At 51.2% G+C, this 19954-nt stretch overlaps 5 protein-coding genes across 5 annotated transcripts; 4 read left to right on the forward strand and 1 right to left on the reverse strand.

The window, feature by feature from the left end:
- The first annotated feature begins 2791 nt into the window (after positions 1 to 2791).
- Positions 2792 to 4311, forward strand: Gip (hydroxypyruvate isomerase-like protein Gip). Its single transcript, XM_003737469.2, has 5 exons — positions 2792 to 3094; positions 3200 to 3309; positions 3427 to 3567; positions 3680 to 3836; positions 3979 to 4311. The coding sequence occupies exons 1-5, from the start codon at positions 2899 to 2901 to the stop codon at positions 4179 to 4181; spliced, it is 807 nt and encodes a 268-aa protein (XP_003737517.1). The 5' UTR covers positions 2792 to 2898; the 3' UTR covers positions 4182 to 4311.
- Positions 4312 to 5188: 877 nt separating this feature from the next.
- Positions 5189 to 7667, forward strand: tral (LSM14 family protein trailer hitch). Its single transcript, XM_003737483.1, has 4 exons — positions 5189 to 5300; positions 5708 to 5836; positions 6072 to 7372; positions 7521 to 7667. The coding sequence occupies exons 2-4, from the start codon at positions 5716 to 5718 to the stop codon at positions 7572 to 7574; spliced, it is 1476 nt and encodes a 491-aa protein (XP_003737531.1). The 5' UTR covers positions 5189 to 5300; positions 5708 to 5715; the 3' UTR covers positions 7575 to 7667.
- A 2654-nt stretch (positions 7668 to 10321) lies between these two features.
- LOC100902526 (type 2 phosphatidylinositol 4,5-bisphosphate 4-phosphatase) lies at positions 10322 to 12498 on the forward strand. Its single transcript, XM_003737470.2, has 6 exons — positions 10322 to 10457; positions 11076 to 11297; positions 11505 to 11614; positions 11739 to 11877; positions 11995 to 12187; positions 12315 to 12498. The coding sequence occupies exons 2-6, from the start codon at positions 11085 to 11087 to the stop codon at positions 12407 to 12409; spliced, it is 750 nt and encodes a 249-aa protein (XP_003737518.1). The 5' UTR covers positions 10322 to 10457; positions 11076 to 11084; the 3' UTR covers positions 12410 to 12498.
- Positions 12499 to 12660: 162 nt separating this feature from the next.
- Positions 12661 to 15209, reverse strand: LOC100902665 (uncharacterized). The gene is made up of 7 exons (XM_003737471.2): positions 15014 to 15209; positions 14512 to 14680; positions 14260 to 14373; positions 14027 to 14125; positions 13771 to 13854; positions 13468 to 13554; positions 12661 to 13317 (listed from the first exon to the last, which is right to left on the reverse strand). The coding sequence occupies exons 2-7, from the start codon at positions 14671 to 14673 to the stop codon at positions 13033 to 13035; spliced, it is 831 nt and encodes a 276-aa protein (XP_003737519.1). The 5' UTR covers positions 14674 to 14680; positions 15014 to 15209; the 3' UTR covers positions 12661 to 13032.
- LOC108864108 (uncharacterized) lies at positions 14726 to 18739 on the forward strand. The gene is made up of 3 exons (XM_018639074.1): positions 14726 to 14746; positions 15920 to 18473; positions 18564 to 18739. The coding sequence occupies exons 1-3, from the start codon at positions 14726 to 14728 to the stop codon at positions 18737 to 18739; spliced, it is 2751 nt and encodes a 916-aa protein (XP_018494590.1).
- The last annotated feature ends 1215 nt before the right edge of the window (positions 18740 to 19954 follow it).

Raw genomic sequence — 19954 nt, forward strand, 5'->3', positions numbered from 1 at the left:
TGCCAGGACTCCTGCGAATGATCTTCGCTCACAACAGCACTCCCGGGATTATCGAGTGGGCCGACACCGACAGGAACTGTTATATTTATGACAAGGGTCACTTCAATAAGGGGACCCCGGACGATTCATTCAGCGAAGACGCTCCGACTCTTTTGAAGCAATACCATCACGTCGAAGTGAGTCTGCATAACGAACACGCCGCTCTGCTGGAATGGCCATGGGGTTTGCCCAAATCGCTCCGAATTTCCAGGATCGACGGTTGGCTTTCCGACCTCCCACTACCCTCATCGCTGAGAGAATTGGATTTGACGAGGTGTCATGGTACTTTTTCGAACAGAATGCGCGCCAAATTGATAGCTTCGGCCCCACTGCTCGAAGTTCTCGAATGCTCCCTCTGTTTCTTTCGCAAGGCCGCACCGAGGAAGCCGAATGAGCCAGTCACCGCGGCATTACTGCGAGAAGAAGATTTCAGAGGATCAATGTTGAAACTCAGACTGAAGAAGTTGCACATCAGAGCTTTTTGCCATTTAGCTTTCTGCTCGGAATCGAGGTGCGGTAACCACTGCTCCCAGTTGAGGAACTGCCATACCTGTGCCTCTCTGACACCGTTGAGAGCAGAATCCTTCGCACTAGACATAAACGAACTGAAAACCATCGAGGTACTGACGATCGCGAATATTGTTGTGGATGAGTCCGGCTACGATAAATTATTTCACTCGAGAGCTCGTAGCGTGCGATTTCTATCGAAGGGATACCTTAATTATATCGGTTTTAGAAACTTCATCCGACGCTGTGAGAATCTCCAAAATCTGCACATCGAAGGAGTACAATCGGACCTGCAGTCGGGAGAGCTGTGGGAGATCCTCACTGAGAAGGACAAGCTCCGACAGCTGTGTCTTAGAGCACCATTGAATCGAGATCGCTCCGTCGCTGTGACTCCAGCCTTGCTGCGAGTAATTTTGGCCATGCTCCGACGACTCGAGTGCTTCCATTACCATTGTTCAGATTTCAAGCTCAAGCACGCCTTGTTGTCGTTCTTGGAAGGGATGAGGGAGTACGAGATTTTGAAGAGGAAAACACACTGGGCTCCGACCCACACCCGACTGGAACCCGAGAAAGCGAAGTCGTTAGAGGTCATCCTCGGACGAGGACTGTGCATATCAGAGAGTTGTGTTGGCATGAAGCCAGCTATCGGCTGGAACTTGTGAAAAAAAGGCCAAAAGATATCCAGAACAGAGATATCCAGAACATTGACCGCTTCATAACCCAAACAGGACTGAGTAAACCCTAGAGGGTCTATTCTGACCTCGAAATCGTAATGTATTGAATCCGCCTTGCAGCCGATCGGTCCGAATTCGGGATCTCGCTCGGCATAGGAGCATGGCTTGATAACGTAATCTCTATCGAAGCGAATAAACCAAAAATACATGACAATGGAAATTCGCCAATCATTGAGATCTTCCGAGGAGTTTTTCAGTCTCAATGAGGCAACGTTTGTCCGCTGACGCGTCTGGCGTCTTTTCGGAAACGAGTCGCTCCGCATCTTCCGTGATGGCTTGATCATTATTGTGTCTGAGCTCCTAGGAAAAACATTTCCCAATCTGTTAATATGCCCCTCGTGACCGGACTACAGGTCTGTCTTTCGGTTTAAGACGGCCCGGACGGCATCGACCTGAGTTTTAAGAAGGTCTTCGGAAAACTTCGTACGCTCGACAGTTGCATTCCGCTGGAATTCCTCTGACCCGGTCATGGAACGAGGGATTTGATTCCCAGCATCGGGCTAGACGGCTTATTCCTCCGCCAGGATTTTTTGAGAATTTTGTCTACTCGATGTCTCCGCATGCGGGCAGGGGACGGAATGGCCGAGTGACTTCAGCGATCTGTACTCCTCATGCGAATAAGCCCATCCACTCAGACTTACTTCCGTGCTCGGGGTCACTGGCTCGAAGCCAGAGAGCGACGAGCCTGAGAACGACGAGACGACTCCCAGGACGGCTCCGATGATCCCGTTTGTCTTTTCCGGAAACCAGAATTCATTCCGTAGATGAAGGACGAGCCCCATTCAGTTCTGGCCACGCACAGCAAGGCTCTGTGGGGCGGCTCAGAGTCAGTAGAGGCCGTACATTCTATTCCCGATCGAGATGCCCATGTTGTTTATATTATGCGAGCTTTCGGGGCACCGAGTCATGAGCACGGTTCATTAGATCGACGGTGAGTCGATGCTCCCTGACAGGCTATAGTCAGGGGATTGCAGGATCTCTGCACTCGAATCCCCCTTCCACGACTCGTGGGCCTCGCGTCGAATGAATCCTCTTCGCATTGAGAGAATGATATCTAATTAACCTAGACCCAGACGAAGGGATCAGGCCCCTCCTTCTTTCCCCAACCCAGAGGCTGTTCCACGCAATCCTCCGAAGGAAAACGCGCGACTTTCCTCTTCCAGTGTCGTCTGCTCTGTTTGGTTCTCGCGCCCACGGCAAAATCCTACAGATGTCTACAGCGATCAGGTGATAGGGTCCTCTCGCGCGGTTGGTCCTCCCTGTCGCCGACTCCCAAGATAAGAAGATTTACGACGTGCAGAGGCGAATGGTCAGTCTGACGGGGAGCGATTGGAGCGAATCGATTCGGTGGTCCTCCCAGTGTTTCGTCGAGCAGGATAGGATAGGCTAAGGGATGAGTTCTGAAGACGTACGTCACCACCTTTAACAGCTGATGACAAATCTAGACGTCAGAGAGCTCCTAGCGTTAATCCCCTCACTTTTGTTTCCGTAGAGAGTGAATTGATACCTAGGGTCAATCGACCACGTTCTCGAGAACGAACAGCCACGAGTTTTCCACCAAATCTTAGTCTATCGGGGACGATCCTGATTCCAGGAGTCGCTTTTCACCGGCGCCAGGATGGGCCTGAAATTCGCAGCGAACATCTCTCTGATGTTCAAAGAGCTGGCGAACATGACCGATCGATACGGTGAAGCCGCGTGGCGAGGTTTCGCAGCAGTTGAGTGTCAATTCCCGTATGACGTGCCTATTGAGGACATGGTGAGAGCGAAACACGACGCGGGGCTGGAACACGTTCTGATCAACTCATTCCAAGGTATTTCTTAATGGTATGATATAGACGCTGGTATTTCCGCCTCTCTCGATGGAATGAGGACACCGAGATTCGTCAGGACGAAATCAATTTCTTGGGAACTGCTAGGGGAGAACTATGGAGACCTGGGCCTGGCTTGCCAGCCTTCCAAGCACGCTGAGTTCAGAAAATCTCTGGAGATTAGCATCAGATATGCAAAAGCCTTGAATTGCAAGAAGGTACGTGACGCTTGCGGCTCGCCATCATCAACCGTTCAACGAATATTGTCGGGGTTTATCTGGGACGTCACCCTACCACCGAATTATCGGAACCTTTCACGGTGCTCCCTTTTCTAGGTCCACATAATGGCTGGTTGTCCTCAAGCTGGATACACGTCTGCGGAAACCGAAGCGGCTTACATTAAAAATCTATGCTATGCCGCCTCACAATTCGAGAAAGAAGGACTGATGGGATTAATCGAACCGCTTTGCAAACAGGTCGGCCCTGAATAAGTTCCCTAGAGTTACCTTCAGTGAGTCTAATCTGCGTCTTCAGGACCCAAAGCTTATTTGCATAGGTACCCGTAAACCTCATCATCTTTCTTCGCAGACCCGGGAAGATTATTTCCTACAAAGTTATGACAAAGCGGTCGAGTATGTGAGACGCATCAACTCTCGCAATATTCGCATCATGTTGGACGTTTTCCATCTCCAAATGCTCCACGGGAATCTCTCAGCTAACATTTCTTCTCTGGCCCGTTACGTCGGTGAGATATATGAGATTTTGGAGCTCGCTCTCAATCGGGTCTGATGCGACCTCAAAAGCAAGCATGACGAGAATCTCAACGACTCGTCGCGCTTGAAAAAGCGTGGGGAATGAATTATTTTGACGGTCGTTTCCATTCGAAGGTCATGTGCAGATCTCCCAAGCTCCGAAGAGAAGCGAACCTGGTTCTCCCGGCGAAATTGACTATCTGTATGTGTTGGACATTCTCGATGAGCTTGGGTACCGGGACTACATCGGGCTTGAATATGTGCCGAGTGGACGAACAGAAGACTCGCTGAAATTCTTGAAGGACTGGGGATACATGCCCGACGTCAAGATAGACTGATGGACCTCTACGCCAGAGACCGGCATCGGCGATATTCTAGGTCGGGGGACGCTCGCTTCAAATACTGAATGCATTCTGCACATCTGCATTTCGCGAGTGAGGTTGATAAACAGAATAAAGTCTGGAGGCTCCCAATCTCTCCCCTCATATCGGAACGAGTATCATCCAGATACAGCTGATTGATTGCGCATCGGGTGGGAATACGGCAAGCATCCGCCAAGATTTTAGGGACCATGACCGAGGATGTGTCGATGACCTCATGACTGTTACAGCGAACTTCCCCGCAGCGAAACAAGGTAACTTGTTCGTCGGCGATTTCCGAGCCGGTCGCGTTGCGATCCCGCAGCTCTTCGCGGCTACGGCGAGAAACAGCAATACGCGGGTGGGATGCCTCGGCAAGGGCCGATCTGGGACTCTTCATAAGACCCGCTTCCAGATTTTCCAAGGAAGCGCTCAACAATGCACGACCGGGGGAGCGGTGAATGTCAAGAATCAAGGAACCCCTACATCCACTCGTTTCCTAGCAGAGATCATCATCATCAGCGTCAGGAAAACATTTGTCTGCTGCCGCGTCTGGAGCGCAGGCATTTTTGATTTTATTCATGAGTTACCCCCTACCCCTCTATGCGGAATCTGTGGCTCCTCTGGAACGCGGTCGAGCTATAGCGTTTCTGCCTCCTCCAGGGAGGCGTTTCTGGAAAGTCTCATGTGTGGGTGAGAAGAGAGCACAAAATGAAGATGGCGTCATCGCATCTATAATCCATAGAAGCTTCACTGAAAATTTCGGGGAAAACTTCATTAACCCCATTCGACCCCGAATCCGGAGTCTCCCCGACAAGACAGAGGTCCCTTCATGAAAACGACGCTCTGAGCATTCGATTGCGCCCACAGAGTCTTCAGGGAATTTCTGGAGAGAAAAGGAAAAGGGAGCGTCGTTCCAAGCTGAGCTTCTAGCAGACTCTGTCGTAGCTTTTGTTGTAATGGTGTTGTATTTACACCAGTTTGAGGAGCAATCCGTACTGTTGAATTGAATCTGTGGTGATCGGACTTTGCGAGCCGGATTTGAACGTCGAGACCCCCTTCGGGACTTTCCAGTGGAGTCGGACAGATCGTTTGAAGGTGAGCTTTCTCGAGAGGGCACTCCGTGCGTGAGCTGCGCTCTTGGCATCTTCGAGCGGAGTCTAATTCCGTCGTAGGCGACATCTCAACGAAAAGCCGGTGAAAATCACGATAATACGCTCGCTAATTCTTGGAGAATATCATCGAGGAGCTCTCGGACCGAAAGACTATTGCGCATTTCTCCGAACGGACTAATTTCACCGATAGCTCGACTGCGTCACATACCGGTCAATACCACCGGAGCGCTCCCGGGAGCTTGAGAGCGGCGTCGAAAATCTGGCTTCAGAGAAACATTGCATGCCGGGATCTCAGGGGCGAATTTCGTGCAGGAAACTTCCGACCGGGCTGTGAGCGTCGCGTCGCCCTCCACCCGGCGTCTATAATCTCAAGCTTCGATTATTTCACAGGCTAAAAAATGGCGGCCCCAACACCTTACCTCGGCTCTAAGATCTGTCTCATCTCGAAGGCCGAAATTCGATATGAGGGCATCTTGTATACGATCGACTCCAAGGAAAGCACCGTCGCGCTTGCGAAAGGTTCGTCAAATATCGTTGTCATTCGATGCTTTTTCGTTGAAGAGCGACTTTCGTATGCGACGTGCGAAAGTCCAGAAGCGACACCCCAACATTTGCCACACTCCGCACGCTCGCTGGAGAAAAAGTGGGGAATTTCGAATATCCACCGTCGTGTCTCGATTACCGGAGATTGCTGACTGAGAGCGTTGCTCGAGAATAATCGTGCAGTGTGTCTAACGGACCGATCTCGTTGCAGTGCGATCGTTCGGAACTGAGGACCGGAAAACCGATACCCCGTTCCCGCCTCGGGATGAAATTTTCGAGTACATAATTTTCAAAGCTGCGGACATCAAGGATCTTCGTGTTTGTCAACCCCCGATCCCAACGCTGGCTCAGGACCCGGCCATCGTGAGCCACTCGATAGGCCCACCGCCCCCTCCGGCGGGGGGTGCTCCCTCGTTCGGGGATTTCTCAGGAACACCATACGGACAGCAACCGCCTATGTTCATGCCACCTCATCAATCTCAATCTCCGTTCGGGAGCGCTCTTGGTCTTTCTCCAGGTTCGCTGATGGCCACTCCGGGAGCTCCGATTCCCTCGGCCGACCCGAATCTGGGGGGTTTCCCTCCCAAGGCCGCGCCTTGCGCTCCTATCGTCGAAGCGTCGAGGACAAGTACCCCCGAAGCGCCCAAACACCAGGAGCATCGACGTGAGGGTGAAGGAGAAGAGGATCACCGTCGTCCCGGGCACTCGAACAGTAACTCCTATAGAGGAAACGCTGAGGGCTACAACAAACATCCTCCCAGGGAGGGAGGTCAGAGAGGCGAGAACTACGGTAGGGACAACTATCAGCAGCGGCGAGGCGGTCCTCATGGATCTTCACAAGAGTTTGGACACGGTGGCGGCGGAGGAGGCGGCGGTTACGGTCAGATGCGCGGTCGTGGTGGAGGCATGGGTCGCGGAAGAGGAGGAATGGGAGGACTTCGACCCAGAGGGCAGCTGCAGGCCAACAAAGAGCCGCTCAAGTTCGACGAGGAGTTTGATTTTGAGCAGGCGAACCTTGAGTTCCAAGAACTCGAATCAAAAATGGCGAAAACGAAAATCAGCGACGGTGCCGGTACTTGCGACGATGAATCCTATACTTGGAGCGAGGAGGAAAATCAGGAAGAGGCGAAATCCGAAGGCAAGCCCGCTCCGACGGACGGCACCGAACCGGCGGAATATTACAACAAGAGCAAGAGCTTCTTCGATCAGATCAGTTGCGAGGCACTCGAGAGACAGAACGGTGCCAATACCGGCCGCGTCGATTGGCGCCATGAGAGAAGCATCAACAAGGAGACGTTCGGAGTGTCGGCTCCTCCAAGCTGGGGTTACCGACGTGGTGGATGGAATGGTGGCTACAACAACTACAGAGGACGCGGAGGCTACGGTTACAACAGATCCCGTGGATACGGCGGAAATCGCAACTACGACAACCGTGGACACGGAGGCGGCAACCAGGGTGGATACGGCGGATACGGAAGCAACCGCGCCTACGACAGCAGGAATAGGAACAATGTAGGTTGCATGAGCTTCATTCCCTACAGCATTCGTACAGCTTCGATATGTCGACCGATATCCGCGAAGTCGAGGATTACCCCCTTGACCTTCCCGTTCCGACATTCATCTCTTTATCTATAATAATTCTTGGATTTGCTTATCTCAGGGCCCTCCCCGGGGTGGTCATCGTGGGAGACCAGCACCCCCTCAACAGGCGTAATCTTGAGCCGTGTGACACCGACCGACGACACAATCTACAGGAAAGAAGAGAGAATGGAATGAATTTCGTTTGCTTAAAACATCATCAAGTCTTCACAGGAGCAAGTAACAATAGGTTATGGGTAATCGCCGGAGCACATATCCGCGGTGTGTTCAGATAAGCGAAGCACGCCCTCCACGAGCTGAAGCTGCACAGAGAGCTGCCGGACCAACGATTTGTGAAGAAGAAGAAAGAGAGGAATAAGACTCTGCTTCCCTCAGTGTATTTATCATAGCTGATGACTCAAGATCGAAGGAGCAGCTCAAGTTAACAAGAACTTGTGATTTGAACCGAGCCGATGTACATAATCGACGAGAGGAGGAGGGAAACGAGAGAAGAGAGACTTGGAGGATCCCTTGTGTCGAGACGGGACACCGGTCGGAACACACGGCGGCCCTCGACACCCGGAGCTCGCCCCAATCGTTCGCAAACACGGCCCGAGGATTACCGCCGAGAGATTACCGTAGATTCAAAGAGAGGGATTCCGTACTTTCCTGGTGATACTTGACATCAAACACGATGCCGGAGCGTAATTTTTCGTGAGTGAGGAGACAAGCCCGTAGACAAACAAATGAACTCATACAACGTGACCGATGAGCTGACGACGTTCGTGGATGATCGCCCCGATGGGTGGAAGTACTTCGACGCGGAGTTCGAATCAATCAATACCCGCTGTCACTTTCTCAGCTCGGACCGGGAATCCGACGTGCTTCGTATTTCGATTGTAAATCTCTTATTCCTCGATTCGGATTAATTGACTGACTGAGTGTCAGACGATCATGCAGCGATCGTCAGTGCACAAGGAAGACGCCGCATGTTGCCAACTAAATACACGTGGAGCCTACAATCAATGAAGAAGAAGTAGGCGCCTCAATCTCGGGAAGGAGCGAGGAGAACTCACGAGACTCTCCCGCTAGAATTCCGTTTCTCGGATCGATAGTTGTGACTCGGGATGAAAAATCCGGAAGGAATAGAGGTATGGTTGAGAACCCTCCGGATCGTAAACATCCACGGCCGACCTTCGATTGAAGTCATCGCGTCGGCTGTTCCATTGAAATGAGATTCCCCCGACATACAGTTGAGAGTCGTAGCTCCTCCAATCACTCCTGTTACGGAACGGATATTCAGATACGGATGGGGAGGCTCTTGGTCGTCAGTTGAGCTCCCTCGATACAACACAATTGAGGACGGTTATTCTGTCCCGCTCGTCGGGGATCAAGAGAGCGGGCTTCGGACCCGCCTCCAAACAAAATAGTACTAACGACGTGTTCCTATTGAACAACAACCTTTCCGGTCAGCAATTGCAAGAATCAATCGAGCTGAACGAGTTGCCTGAAAATCGCAGTAAGAGCACGAGTTCTCCTGACACGAAAATGGGAACTTATTCGAATAGCCTCATGCTTGGTGGATATTTTCACGGTCTCCGCGGAGCAGAATAAATTATGCGAGAGATTGGAAGAACGACTGGAAGATATTTCTCGAAAGTCACGCGGGAGACCAGCTAGAGGAATATTGACAGCTAGAAAATTATTTGGAAGGTGAAATTGATGGATGAGCAGCGACAACCAGAGGAACGCAGAGTACTGCCGTCAGAACAGCGATCAAGACGAAACACTGTATACAATTATTATTATAATAATTATGATAATGATGATGGTGACTATCATGGTCCTGAAGCGAATGAATAAAGGAAAAGATAGGAAAACCAACTGTGGAGATGATAAAAAATCCAATTCCTCACCTTACTCTCCTTAGCTGTTCAGGTACCAGAAATCATTGCAAGACCCGAGCATAACGACGCTTCTAGACTTGGAATGTTTTTCTCCAGGCTGGTATCCTCAGCTTAACATCGGAATTTTTCTATTCGAAATGATTGTGCGGGATGCCGAGCGATTGATGCATGCCGCGCTCCGGCGATTCCGAATCGCGCCCCTCTACCGAACCAGCGCAGCCCCCGGCCATGCTCTCAATACCGATGCCTTGTTCTCGGAGTAATTTCACGTGAATCGTGAAAGTATTCATATGTACCCTCCCCCGTGCCGAGACCACGAAAGAAATGAGCTCGTCAGAGGCAGAATGCCGAGCGCATGATGCGCGATATATAATGTACAGCACGAAAAAAATGAAATCGTCAGATCGATTCCACGAGAGTAAGATTAGCTCTTCGGGCTCCTATACTAGGCGGGTGGACGACGGATGGAAAACGCGCTCAAGAGAAGTCGCGGCGGGACCGCGCTCCCGCATCGTGAAAGGAGTTCCCGTCCACTAGGAATCTAATCGAATCAATTGCTTCGATCTCAACTCGGCATCCCTGACCGCGACTCTACTCGTGCGCGGAAACCGGTGAGCAATCGAAGATAGACAGCTTGACGGGGACCTTCGGAAAGTCAAACAGAAAACCCCTTGCAGAATTCCGTGAGCTGCTTCGATGGGGACCGTTTAGGTGATTTTTTGGAGCCTCGATAGAGACTCGAGCAAGCGAGCGTCGAATTCATTTCGTACGCTCGGCAGACGGTTCCTTGATATATTTTCTGAAACTAGGTAATTCTAGGCATAGTTCCCCAGTTTTGGCGACGTACATATAGAAGGGTGTCAAGTGGGCGCCAAGGGACTTCACCACGGTCTTCGGAATTCTTTCCTGTATGAGAAGACGGCTGTGGTTCTTTTTGTGGTACGGTCATCACTCAAGTGTTCATGGAACCCAGCTGGCGACGAACGTCGTGATAGGGACACTGTGTTCACTTTACCGGACCGAAGATGATGATCGTATAGCATTGGGTCCGTCTTGCCGATTTTCCATCTGACAACTACTCGGATGCTATTCAGCTGACGGCTAGGATAAAGGTGCGTCTTCATAGTCGGAAGTTGGAAGGCAGACATTGAATCTAGCTCGAAAATATTTTTTTAATCATACGGATTCGCGCCGTGACGATGAACGGTTTTCCGTCGGTTGGATAGGTGAATATTACGTTTTTGAGATGGCAGGCCTTTATTGGCTCAGATCAAAAGATACCCCGATTGAGTTGAGACCGATCTGGACCCTGTCCGATTCCGCCAAACCTCTAGCTCGGATGTTCATCCAGATATCAAACAGGGGGCGCGGACCCCTCATGTTTGCGTGGGTGTGATCAGGCGTTCGTGTTGGAATCGGAGTCTGATTCTGGTCACTGAGCTTCGAGCTTTCAGCCGAACAGCTGTACCGTGAATGCCATGCAGAGAATCCGACTGATAGCTCCTCTCTGTTGCTCGGGATCCAAAGACTTAGTCCTTCGAAACTTCAGGAGTTTTCCGCTCAATTCACTGATCCAATGATTTGACGAAGCCCGTGACGCGGCTGTAGCCGTCGTCTGTATGGCATAGACGGCGAGACTCGATTCTTAATCATTCTGAGAGCTGACGGATTGGTGTGAGCTCCTACATTACGCGTATTCCGAGCCATTACCCTTCTTGTTTGCACGACAGGGCTCCATCATGCAATCGGAGCGGACTCCCCTCTTGAAGCCTGAAGCCCTGCCAGGAGCTCCCCCTCCGCCCTACAGTGAAATTCAACAGGATCTCGGAGCTTTGGGCGAATCTTCGTCAACCGACGATTATGTGCGGTGCGAAGTCTGTTCATATTCCATTGAGAAGACGACGAAAAAGAACAAGAAAGTCATCACATGTCCGAGATGCAATGAGAGCACGGTGAGTAATCTCTTCTCCGATGTAGCTCCGAGAAGGTCCGACCGTTGGTCCTCGGAATCATTGGACCCGACCATCCTTGGAGTTCCGATAGGGTCGACTTCCTCGGAGGAAATACGTCCGAATTCGGCGGAATGGAACCGGGAAGTAGAGCGGTCCGGAACAGGGAACCGATTCCGGAGCTGAAACAACTATCGTCCTTCGTTCCAGGCTCTCGGACCTCCCGATGAAGGAAAATCGTACTTGCGGTGCCCCGAGTGCAATTGTCTCCTGATCGTTCGTCAGGGAGTCCTCAAAACCATCTGCCCTCGAGAAAATTGGTGCGCGACTCCGATATTCGGGTCTCTCAGAGCTCAGAGCCAAACGTCATCCAAACTTACCGCAACCGACAGGAAAATTCTCTTCTACTCCTGACGGCTGTAAACACAAGTCCATTCCTTGCAGTAAGACGACCATAAGCGTCAAAACGGGGAAAACGGTGAAGACCAACCGACCCTCAACGTCGGCGTCTTCTTTGGGAAATGTCCAGCGGGATCCGCAGTACAGAATCGTTTGCGGTCACTGTCATAATACATTCATCCAGGTGATTTTGCGCATCGGAATCTCTAATCTACCAGTCGATCGTTGATTCACTTCGGAGCAGGCGAGATCCCAAACTAACTTTCCGCGTACTCAGCTTGAGATCTCTCTTCCCTTGCAGGAGATTCTTCCCACGAACAATCGGATCGTTTGCGCCTTGTGCAATAGAGAGTCCAATATCGGGGAGCGGGGCGCTCGTGGCACTGCAGTGATGTATATCGGAATCGGATTAGCCTGCATCATTGTATGTGTCGGGCTCATGGCCACCACGATGGGTTTGCGGCACAATGCGGGCTACTGGTACATTTATCTGGGTGAGCAGGAAACTCCTCGATTTCATTATGTCGGATCGACTTGGAGCCTAAAGCTGCCTTCATTTGTCGTCGCATCGTCCTAAATTCATTTCTCATCAGTGTTGACCGCTGTCTTTCTTCGTTGCAGTTCTCCTGGCGGTTTCGATCCTCTTGATTCTGCGGGGTCTTTTATGTTTATGTATGCGACACAGCACGCTCGAAATTGCGAATCCTGTCGCTTGAGTCAGAGCAGATGATTCGACCTCTCGGTTGAGCAATATGATGGGGGAACAGCTTTGTATTTATAATAATAAACGTTTCCAGATGATCATGATACATGAGATCCCATTTAGATTCGCTAGGAGTTAAGCAGAGCTGGAGTCCGATTTCCGTTCTCAAAATCCCCATGAGCTGCCCAACCGATGAAATACTATCGAGAGCTGCTCACCTTGTCATTCGGGAATTCAAGAGAGGAAAAATATCAAGACTTGATGATTCCATTTTATTCTCGCAAGAATGCACCCTCTCGCGAGGGCGAGTACCTGTTAATTCATATAGAACGCCTCCCACAAAGCGGGATTGTGCAACATTTTTACCAGTCATGGAAAACCGACGATCGCGCGAAACCATTCGGCTCTTTATCAACGACGCAACAATTCACAGCCGAACGGGAGCGGGCATGGATCCGTCATCGAATTCAACTGATCCGATGCGATCATTTTCTTAAACTAAATATTCTTCTTTGGCGAGCAGGGGACATCGCGCACACGAGATCATCCGGAGCCGTATATGAGAGCTCTCACATGTATGTATGTCTCCACGTGATGCGAATACGCTTACGCATCATTGTTCACCCCGAAATTCGACTATTGAATCAAGAGCGGCAGTTTCGTCAGCCTGACGGCGACCTGCTTCAGACGGAATTCGTCATACAATTTTTTCTCATTATCGGGGACTGGTCGAAATTTTTGAACTTTCGGATCCTGGTGTGGTACGGATCTTCTAGGTCTGCCGGGTGCTTTCCGCTCTCGAATCGCTCTGGTTCTGTGAGTTGTTGTGCGTGAGATACTTCGGAATCCGGAATCGCTTCTAGCTATGTAGTTTTGTACTGAGTAATGCGATTCCTCCGGGAGAAGATCCTCGTCCGATATCTGGGAGGTATTATTCGATTATTCTATGAAGATTATTTGCAGCAGGAACTCCTCTCGGAAAACTGTTCTAAATTCTTCCGAGTCAAAAACTTGTGCGAGTTGAAGTTCCAAGGACAGAATCCATCCGAATTATCACCAAGATTCACCGACCTCTCTCATGTCGAGTCTCCTGAGCACAACGAGGGGAGCCACACCTCCGTTAAGTTTGCAGTCGGCGGTCACATGGTGAAGCGTTTCCTGAAAAGCGAGCGACGAAACCAATGAATAGGGGTGACGAATGCGTGAATATTGATATTATCAATGAGTCATGCCGGAAGCTGAGCGACAACTCGAGCCGAGAACCCAGAGGCTCACCCGCTGTTCCAGCAATAGCGAAGTAGATGATAAGGAGAACTTGCCATGACCCCTATGCCTCGTTACCTTGGCTTCGGGGTGAATCTGAATTGAACTCACCGGGTATTCGATTGGTTTCCTAGATCCTATGGCGCGCTTTCCCATTCGCGAAGATCCGTTCACTACCGAACTCTTGCGGGCTCCCTGCAATCATGTGATTTAAGGATCTTGGCCGAACATTTCCCTCCCTTCGCACAAGTGCGTACCTCCTCGACTCGGGGAACCCGAAACGAAGTCTAAGATCCTGCTCCGAGAACGCTGTGATAAATCATGTCACCGATCCGGGGCTCTGTTCGAGGCTTTCTGATATTCTCACCGTGTTTTTTGTGCGAAGAATCCGACTCGGACTGATATCACCATCGGAAGCTGACGGCGGGCTCCAGCTCGACAGCGTCGTCCCTCTTTCCGCGAGATTCTAGAAACCAGGCTCCCTACGTGAGACCACGAGAAATTCTCCGTTTCCTTTCGAGAATCTCGACAGGGATTCCCCAGGCAAGCGGTGAACCAACCGCGGAGTTCTATGAAAACCATCAATACCCGATTGCTTACCGCCAGACTAGCTGATTTCTCTAAGGTGACTGAAGGGATGAGTTTTCCATTCAACTTCGGATCCTGGACGGGTTTCCGCCCATGGTTCCGCTTGGAGTCTGGTCTGGAACCTGCCTGTAACGCGGATGCGCCGGTCAAACTAGGAGCACCGCTCCTCCGCACGGATCATTCGTCCATGAATTTCGAGCCCGAAATCCTTCACGAGAGGGGAACTATATGTCGCGTATTCTTCCCTGGAGCTGCGATGATTACCTGTGGAGCCCATTGATTGGAATCATCGATGTTCTCGAGCTCTACCCGGAGAATCTGCTTGCGTAAATCCGCGGGGCCCGTCGGAGCGGCTCGGAGTTCGGAACGCTTGGCCTTGTCCCCGACGAGGGTTGAATGAACTCGGTTTCTCTTCCACGGTGCCATGGCTGCGCTGGAATGTAGGAACGCAGAACCTTGGGCGATGACTTCCGAACTCATGACCTACAATCATCCTTCGGCATCTATTCAATGACTCTGGATAAGTCAATGGCTCTCAATGGCTCTATCTCCGCCGGAGATAGTCCGCTTCCGGGACGAGTTTTTCAGGAAGCCAAAGATTTTCGGCATCGCTCCGGATTCGAACTCTAATTCTCGGTCTGGCTCTTGCTTATCAGCCGATAACATCCTGGTCGTAGTCAGCTTCTTGGATAATTGGAACAAGGCGTGCTGCAGAGCCTTAAAAAAATTCATTCATTCCCTTCCAAACTTCTAGGAATTACCGTACCTCTGGAAATCGGCGTGAGATATCTTTCCGAGTCCGGGACTATTGGACGGCAGCTCCCGCAAAACTCACTTCTGCTTGCGAGAGCACGGCTGACCCACTATTGACCGATAGCTCAGCGAAATTTATAAGCTGCGACTTCCGGAATCGCTGATTCGGGTTCCTTCCACGAACAACCCCCCCTGACTCCGTTTCTGACAGATTCAGAGCTAGTTCCGCGGAATAGGGCCGTCTGGTCTCCGACGCGAAGCCTCGGAGAGAATGGCGCTGAGAGGTTTTGATACTAGTTTTGAAACTTGACGGTACCGTTCGGTTGCTCGAAGTCGCTGGAGGGATCGACTTTGACCGAATTATGGGTAACTCAGGCTCCTGGGCACAAATAGTACGGAAACTCCGGACCGGTGACGAGCGTCATCATCTGGATTCGGACGCTTCGCAGGCATATCGACTCTCCGCCGAATACGGGATACGTAAACAAAGCGCGTCAACTACGTTGTCGTCGGATGAATTCGGAGCTGTGAGCGAATCTGTCACACGATAAAAATCGGAAGAACTACTAGAGTTCTTGCTCCCACTCCTTTTCTGAGTGATATGGCTGCTTCTCCTGAATTGGAATGTTCGTTATGTGTTTAGGATCCTAGTCCGCATCCGAAGAGAAATTCATCGAAAATATGCCCCCTACAGTGAGTTCTATTCGAGTTTGCGCCGGTCCTATAGGCGAACGCAGCTTCCTCCCCGCTGCTTACGGAGCGGCGATTCTGCTCTTTGCTCGAACTCGATAAGAGGCAGTATCCGAGCTCCCAGGCCTTCATTGATCGGTGGAGAATTACCTATTCTGGACTATTCTCCTAACTCTCCATGAACATCCTTGTTTCGTGATGTTATCGTGAGCTATTCTTCCTCTTGCAGAATGCAGACTTGGAGCGTTATCGGCAACCCGAAGAGGGATTGGATCAATGGAGAGTGAAAAAGGCTTTCCTCGAGAAGAATTGGGATGAGTTTCCCATGGAACGTCGCCCGAGACTGATAGCCTTGATGCACTGTTTTCACAACATTCACGTATGGGGATGCTCATATCCTCTCGCGGTGATGCAGGAGGTGCAACGACTCTCTGGAGGTCTGATGACCACAAAACCCAAGGCCTCTAGGAAGCCCGATTTTGTGAAAATTAACTTCGTCGCCGCCACCCCGACTTTAAATAGATTCCAAATCTTAAATGAGGAAGAAAAAAGGGAGGTGGGGCAGGCAAAGCTGTCGGAAAATGAGGGCAAGGATAAGAACGATGTTTCGAAAGCTTCCAAAAGGGAACGGAAGCGAAAGAAGAAGAAGAAGCAGGCTCCTGAACCTACTGATTGTGAGATGGAAGTGGTCGAGACTGCGGATGATATTGCTGAAATCGATCAACCCAGGTGTGGTCTAGGATTCAGCCGCAGCTTGACAACGAACAGCTCCACCGAGAGCGATCCAAAACACGAAGGAGGCTTCGTGTTCGGCAAGAAAGACGATTACATAAAGAAACTCGGCTTCGTGAAGGCGACCGAGGCCAACGAGGGGTTCCAGTTTGGCAAGCCCGTCCTAACGAATCAACTACCTGTTCTCGAAACGGGAGTTTTCCAATTCGGGGTGGATAAGAGCAGCGCAAACAAGCAAAGTTCCACCGAGGAGTTCTCATTCGGTAATGTTCGCACTGAGAGGCTGAAATCTTCGGAGGATCTCCGACAGAAATTCGAAGACGCTTCGCTACAAGAAGCGACCAGTGAACCCACGGAGAATCATTCAGACTCAAAAGCTGTTAATGGAACGGATCAGTTCAAAATCCTCGCGGCTCTAGAGGCGGCTAGAAGTGCCCTGAGGAAAGTCAGGCCCCCACTGGCCCAATCTCGAGTCGAGTTCTTCATGCTCCAAGTCAACTTAGTCACGCAGGGTGAAATAAAGGTCTCCAGCGATGCCGCCGGCCAAACGACACTGACGTACCAAGGGGCTCTCGTTGCCAGCGGTCCGAGCGAACCCGCGGCCTACGAGGATTTCCGGGGGAAAATCCTGAGTTCTGAGCCCTGGCAGGTTTCGTCGCGAGGACCACATCTCATCCTCGAATCTGGGGTCCCGGAAGTGTCGCCGACTCCAGCGAAACGAAAGCCCAGGGCCAAGGCGTTTTTCGATGGAGCTGCATCCTCTGGAAGGACATCCTTTCCGGGGGATGGGTTTAAAAATCCCGCGCTTCCGTCAACGGGAGATTCTTTGGGTAGCCCCGCGAATCTGTCCACTGGAGAGAAGTCTCTATCAGCCGAAATTCCTGCGAATACCACATCCAACGCCAACTCCAAAAACGCACAGAGCAGACCGCTGACCAGAGTCGCGCAATCGGAGATTCTACGCAATCTGGACACGGTCCGCAAACTTTTCTGGAACTCGAATTTCATGACAAAAATCGATATGCTCGGCGGTTTTGAAAAGGATCCATTCGTGGCTCTCAACATGGCATTCCAGATGGCGGTTCTAAAACCTGTCCGGGAAGCTGAAGTCGCGACGTCATCATGTAAATTTCATATCTCATCTTCCGGGGATCAGAAGAGTTGTATCTTAAGAGTTCACGGCGTCGTCGTGACGGAAACCTCCGCGAAATCGAGAGGGGACGCGAGGAAGTTGGCCGCGCTGCATTTTCTGAATCTCTTGCGCTCGAGGGCACAGTTAAGAATCGCTTTCGAGAACGGGGAGCACCGATTGCTCAGTCACGGAAATCCGGGGCCGGATCTCAATCCAAAACTACAAAGGAACGTTCAAGCACGAAGCAACACCCTGATGTCGTCGAAGCCTTGCGGATTGGAGGGTTTGTTCCTGGTGAAGTCTGCGCAATGTAATTCGGATCTGCGCGCCATCCTCGACAGATCGTCCCACGCTAACGATATCCCACCCCCGGTTTTCACTCATACCCTCGAAGGGAAGGAAGAAGTGTGCCGTCTGAGCCTGTGCGGAGGCAAACTGGAGTTCGAAGGCCGAGGGGACACGAAAGCCGGGTCCAGGGACAGGGCTATGCATACGGCGCTGAAGACCTTGATCGCGAGTTGTCCAACGATCCTCGTGGGTTCCATGGCGGCCGACACAAATGAGTTCTCGAGGGAGACGATGCCGTTGGGGACCAACACTAAAAGTGTGGCTGACGGCCTCAATCGGAGGCTCACCCAGGACAATGTGGGCTTCCAACTTCTGGAAAGGATGGGCTGGAGTGGAGGGAGTTTAGGCGGCGGGGGAGGACTGATAGAGCCCATCATGCTCCAAGACCACTCCGGGAACCGTGGTTTGGGTTATTCCAAAGCAGAGGGACCCGGGAAGCGCTTCAGAGCTAATATATATGCGAGACTGCGGGAATTCCTGAGAGAAACCGATGTCTTTCAAGAACTGAAATTCAGTCCAACGTTCAGTAATGACGAACGCAAGCAGATTCATACAATCGCCCGAGAGTTAGGTGCGTAGGCTTCGGTATTTCAATCGGTCGGCAATCGCTATCGGTCTCCGCTCGTTCCACCGTATGATAATTATTCCGGCTTCGTTTCAGGGCTCAGGAGCAAAAGCACCGATCGACCCGAGGGTCGTGTACTCTGCGTCTCTCACAACATTGATTGGAGAAAGATTTTTGAAAGTCTGATGCAGCGGGGCGGCAAAATCGGGAAATTCCAACTCCTTCCACCCGGATCGTGGTCTGTCCCGGATCCGTCGAGGAATTCTCAGTGATGTTATATATTGCATTCAGTATAAAGAATCACTGTGTTAGCTGTGTGTTCTCGACGGGAATCTTTGGAGATCCGGACTCGCTTGGGGATCGGGGCTATTCGTGGCACGTTTTCCTTCATCTCCGGGGTCAGGTCGAGGAAGGGTAGGGGCGGGAAGCACAGAGTGGGGTTCGAGTTTATTAACTTCTTCCGATTGCCTTAGGGAGTGCAGGCAATGCTTTCAGAAACAGCTGAGAGCCCTGAAGCCCTCAGCTGCCCTCTTCCTCATCTCAGATTTTCGATGAGTCCCAAGCTCTGCAGTTTGAAGCATCGACCGTCGTTTACTGAATCGACGTCTCTGCCCGCGACGACGTCGCCTGAGCACTGAGTGAGCGCTGTGGCCCGGGAGAGACCACTCGGATCCGGCGGACGCTCATGAATATTTCTCGATATCCTCATTCTCTCGATGAGATTAGTCATCGCTCCACCGATCGTTCTGATTACAGACCATCGCCTCCATTTCTCGCAATTTCTTATGGTTCGGCTATGTCCACGTACATGGCTGCCGCGCACCATTCTGGCAGATCCAAATTTCGCGCGCCTCTTCCTCCCTCCTCTCTGATATCTGCGGCTGTCTGCAATGTTTTGGGAACGAATTGTTTAGATGTGATGTCCTTACTGCCGTAGTCAACAGCACCACGGAGCTCTCCTCTCATCGGCACAGAGCGACGGACGATCGGTGCGTTCATAGAAGGGTAGCGGATGTTTCCCTTTTTGACCGACGTCGATTAGGAAATTTATTGATTCCTCTGCACCATTCGGTGCTTGTACGGCTCAGGTTAGACTCTTCTCGATCGTGTCGTACCTTATCAACTTTGTGGAAGTCAGAAGAAAGGGCAACACTCTTTGACCGAAGGAGCGGGCTCGATGCCGCGCCGCCTCGACCGATTCTGAACACGTTGACACCCATATTCAAATTCGCTCTCCACGCATCGCCGCTCCAGTCTCGTCGTCAGTGACTACAATTCCTAGCTTCGTAGGTAACAACCCCTTGCTCTCCGATTCTCCCCCCACTCCGACTCGCGAATGGTGCCAAGTCACGATGGATGTGTCCGGAAATTTCAGACTCTCATTCAAAGAGTCTTTCCGGGCTTTCTTAGGAACAAACGATCGCGAATCTCGAGAGAAGAGTTCAACGGCTTGAACTTGTGACTCCTTCCGGATCTAGCGATCGCTT

Source organism: Galendromus occidentalis, unplaced genomic scaffold, assembly GCF_000255335.2.
Source record: "Galendromus occidentalis unplaced genomic scaffold, Mocc_1.1 scf7180000075558, whole genome shotgun sequence".
Classification (NCBI taxonomy): domain Eukaryota; kingdom Metazoa; phylum Arthropoda; class Arachnida; order Mesostigmata; family Phytoseiidae; genus Galendromus; species Galendromus occidentalis.

Coding starts and splice junctions, on each gene's coding strand:
- Gip (XM_003737469.2), top strand. CDS start 2,899: ATGGGCCTGAAATTCGCAGCGAACATCTCTCTGATGTTCAAAGAGCTG. Junction 3,310..3,426: donor AAGCCTTGAATTGCAAGAAG/GTACGTGACGCT, acceptor TCCCTTTTCTAG/GTCCACATAATGGCTGGTTG. Junction 3,837..3,978: donor TTCTCTGGCCCGTTACGTCG/GTGAGATATATG, acceptor TTCCATTCGAAG/GTCATGTGCAGATCTCCCAA.
- tral (XM_003737483.1), top strand. CDS start 5,716: ATGGCGGCCCCAACACCTTACCTCGGCTCTAAGATCTGTCTCATCTCG. Junction 5,837..6,071: donor CACCGTCGCGCTTGCGAAAG/GTTCGTCAAATA, acceptor ATCTCGTTGCAG/TGCGATCGTTCGGAACTGAG. Junction 7,373..7,520: donor ACAGCAGGAATAGGAACAAT/GTAGGTTGCATG, acceptor TGCTTATCTCAG/GGCCCTCCCCGGGGTGGTCA.
- LOC100902526 (XM_003737470.2), top strand. CDS start 11,085: ATGCAATCGGAGCGGACTCCCCTCTTGAAGCCTGAAGCCCTGCCAGGA. Junction 11,615..11,738: donor ATCTGCCCTCGAGAAAATTG/GTGCGCGACTCC, acceptor CATTCCTTGCAG/TAAGACGACCATAAGCGTCA. Junction 11,878..11,994: donor GTCATAATACATTCATCCAG/GTGATTTTGCGC, acceptor CTTCCCTTGCAG/GAGATTCTTCCCACGAACAA.
- LOC100902665 (XM_003737471.2), bottom strand. CDS start 14,673: ATGGCACCGTGGAAGAGAAACCGAGTTCATTCAACCCTCGTCGGGGAC. Junction 13,855..14,026: donor TTCTTCGCACAAAAAACACG/GTGAGAATATCA, acceptor ACATGATTGCAG/GGAGCCCGCAAGAGTTCGGT. Junction 13,555..13,770: donor GGAAACCAATCGAATACCCG/GTGAGTTCAATT, acceptor CTCGCTTTTCAG/GAAACGCTTCACCATGTGAC.
- LOC108864108 (XM_018639074.1), top strand. CDS start 14,726: ATGACCTACAATCATCCTTCG. Junction 14,747..15,919: donor TGACCTACAATCATCCTTCG/GCATCTATTCAA, acceptor TTCCTCTTGCAG/AATGCAGACTTGGAGCGTTA. Junction 18,474..18,563: donor TACAATCGCCCGAGAGTTAG/GTGCGTAGGCTT, acceptor GCTTCGTTTCAG/GGCTCAGGAGCAAAAGCACC.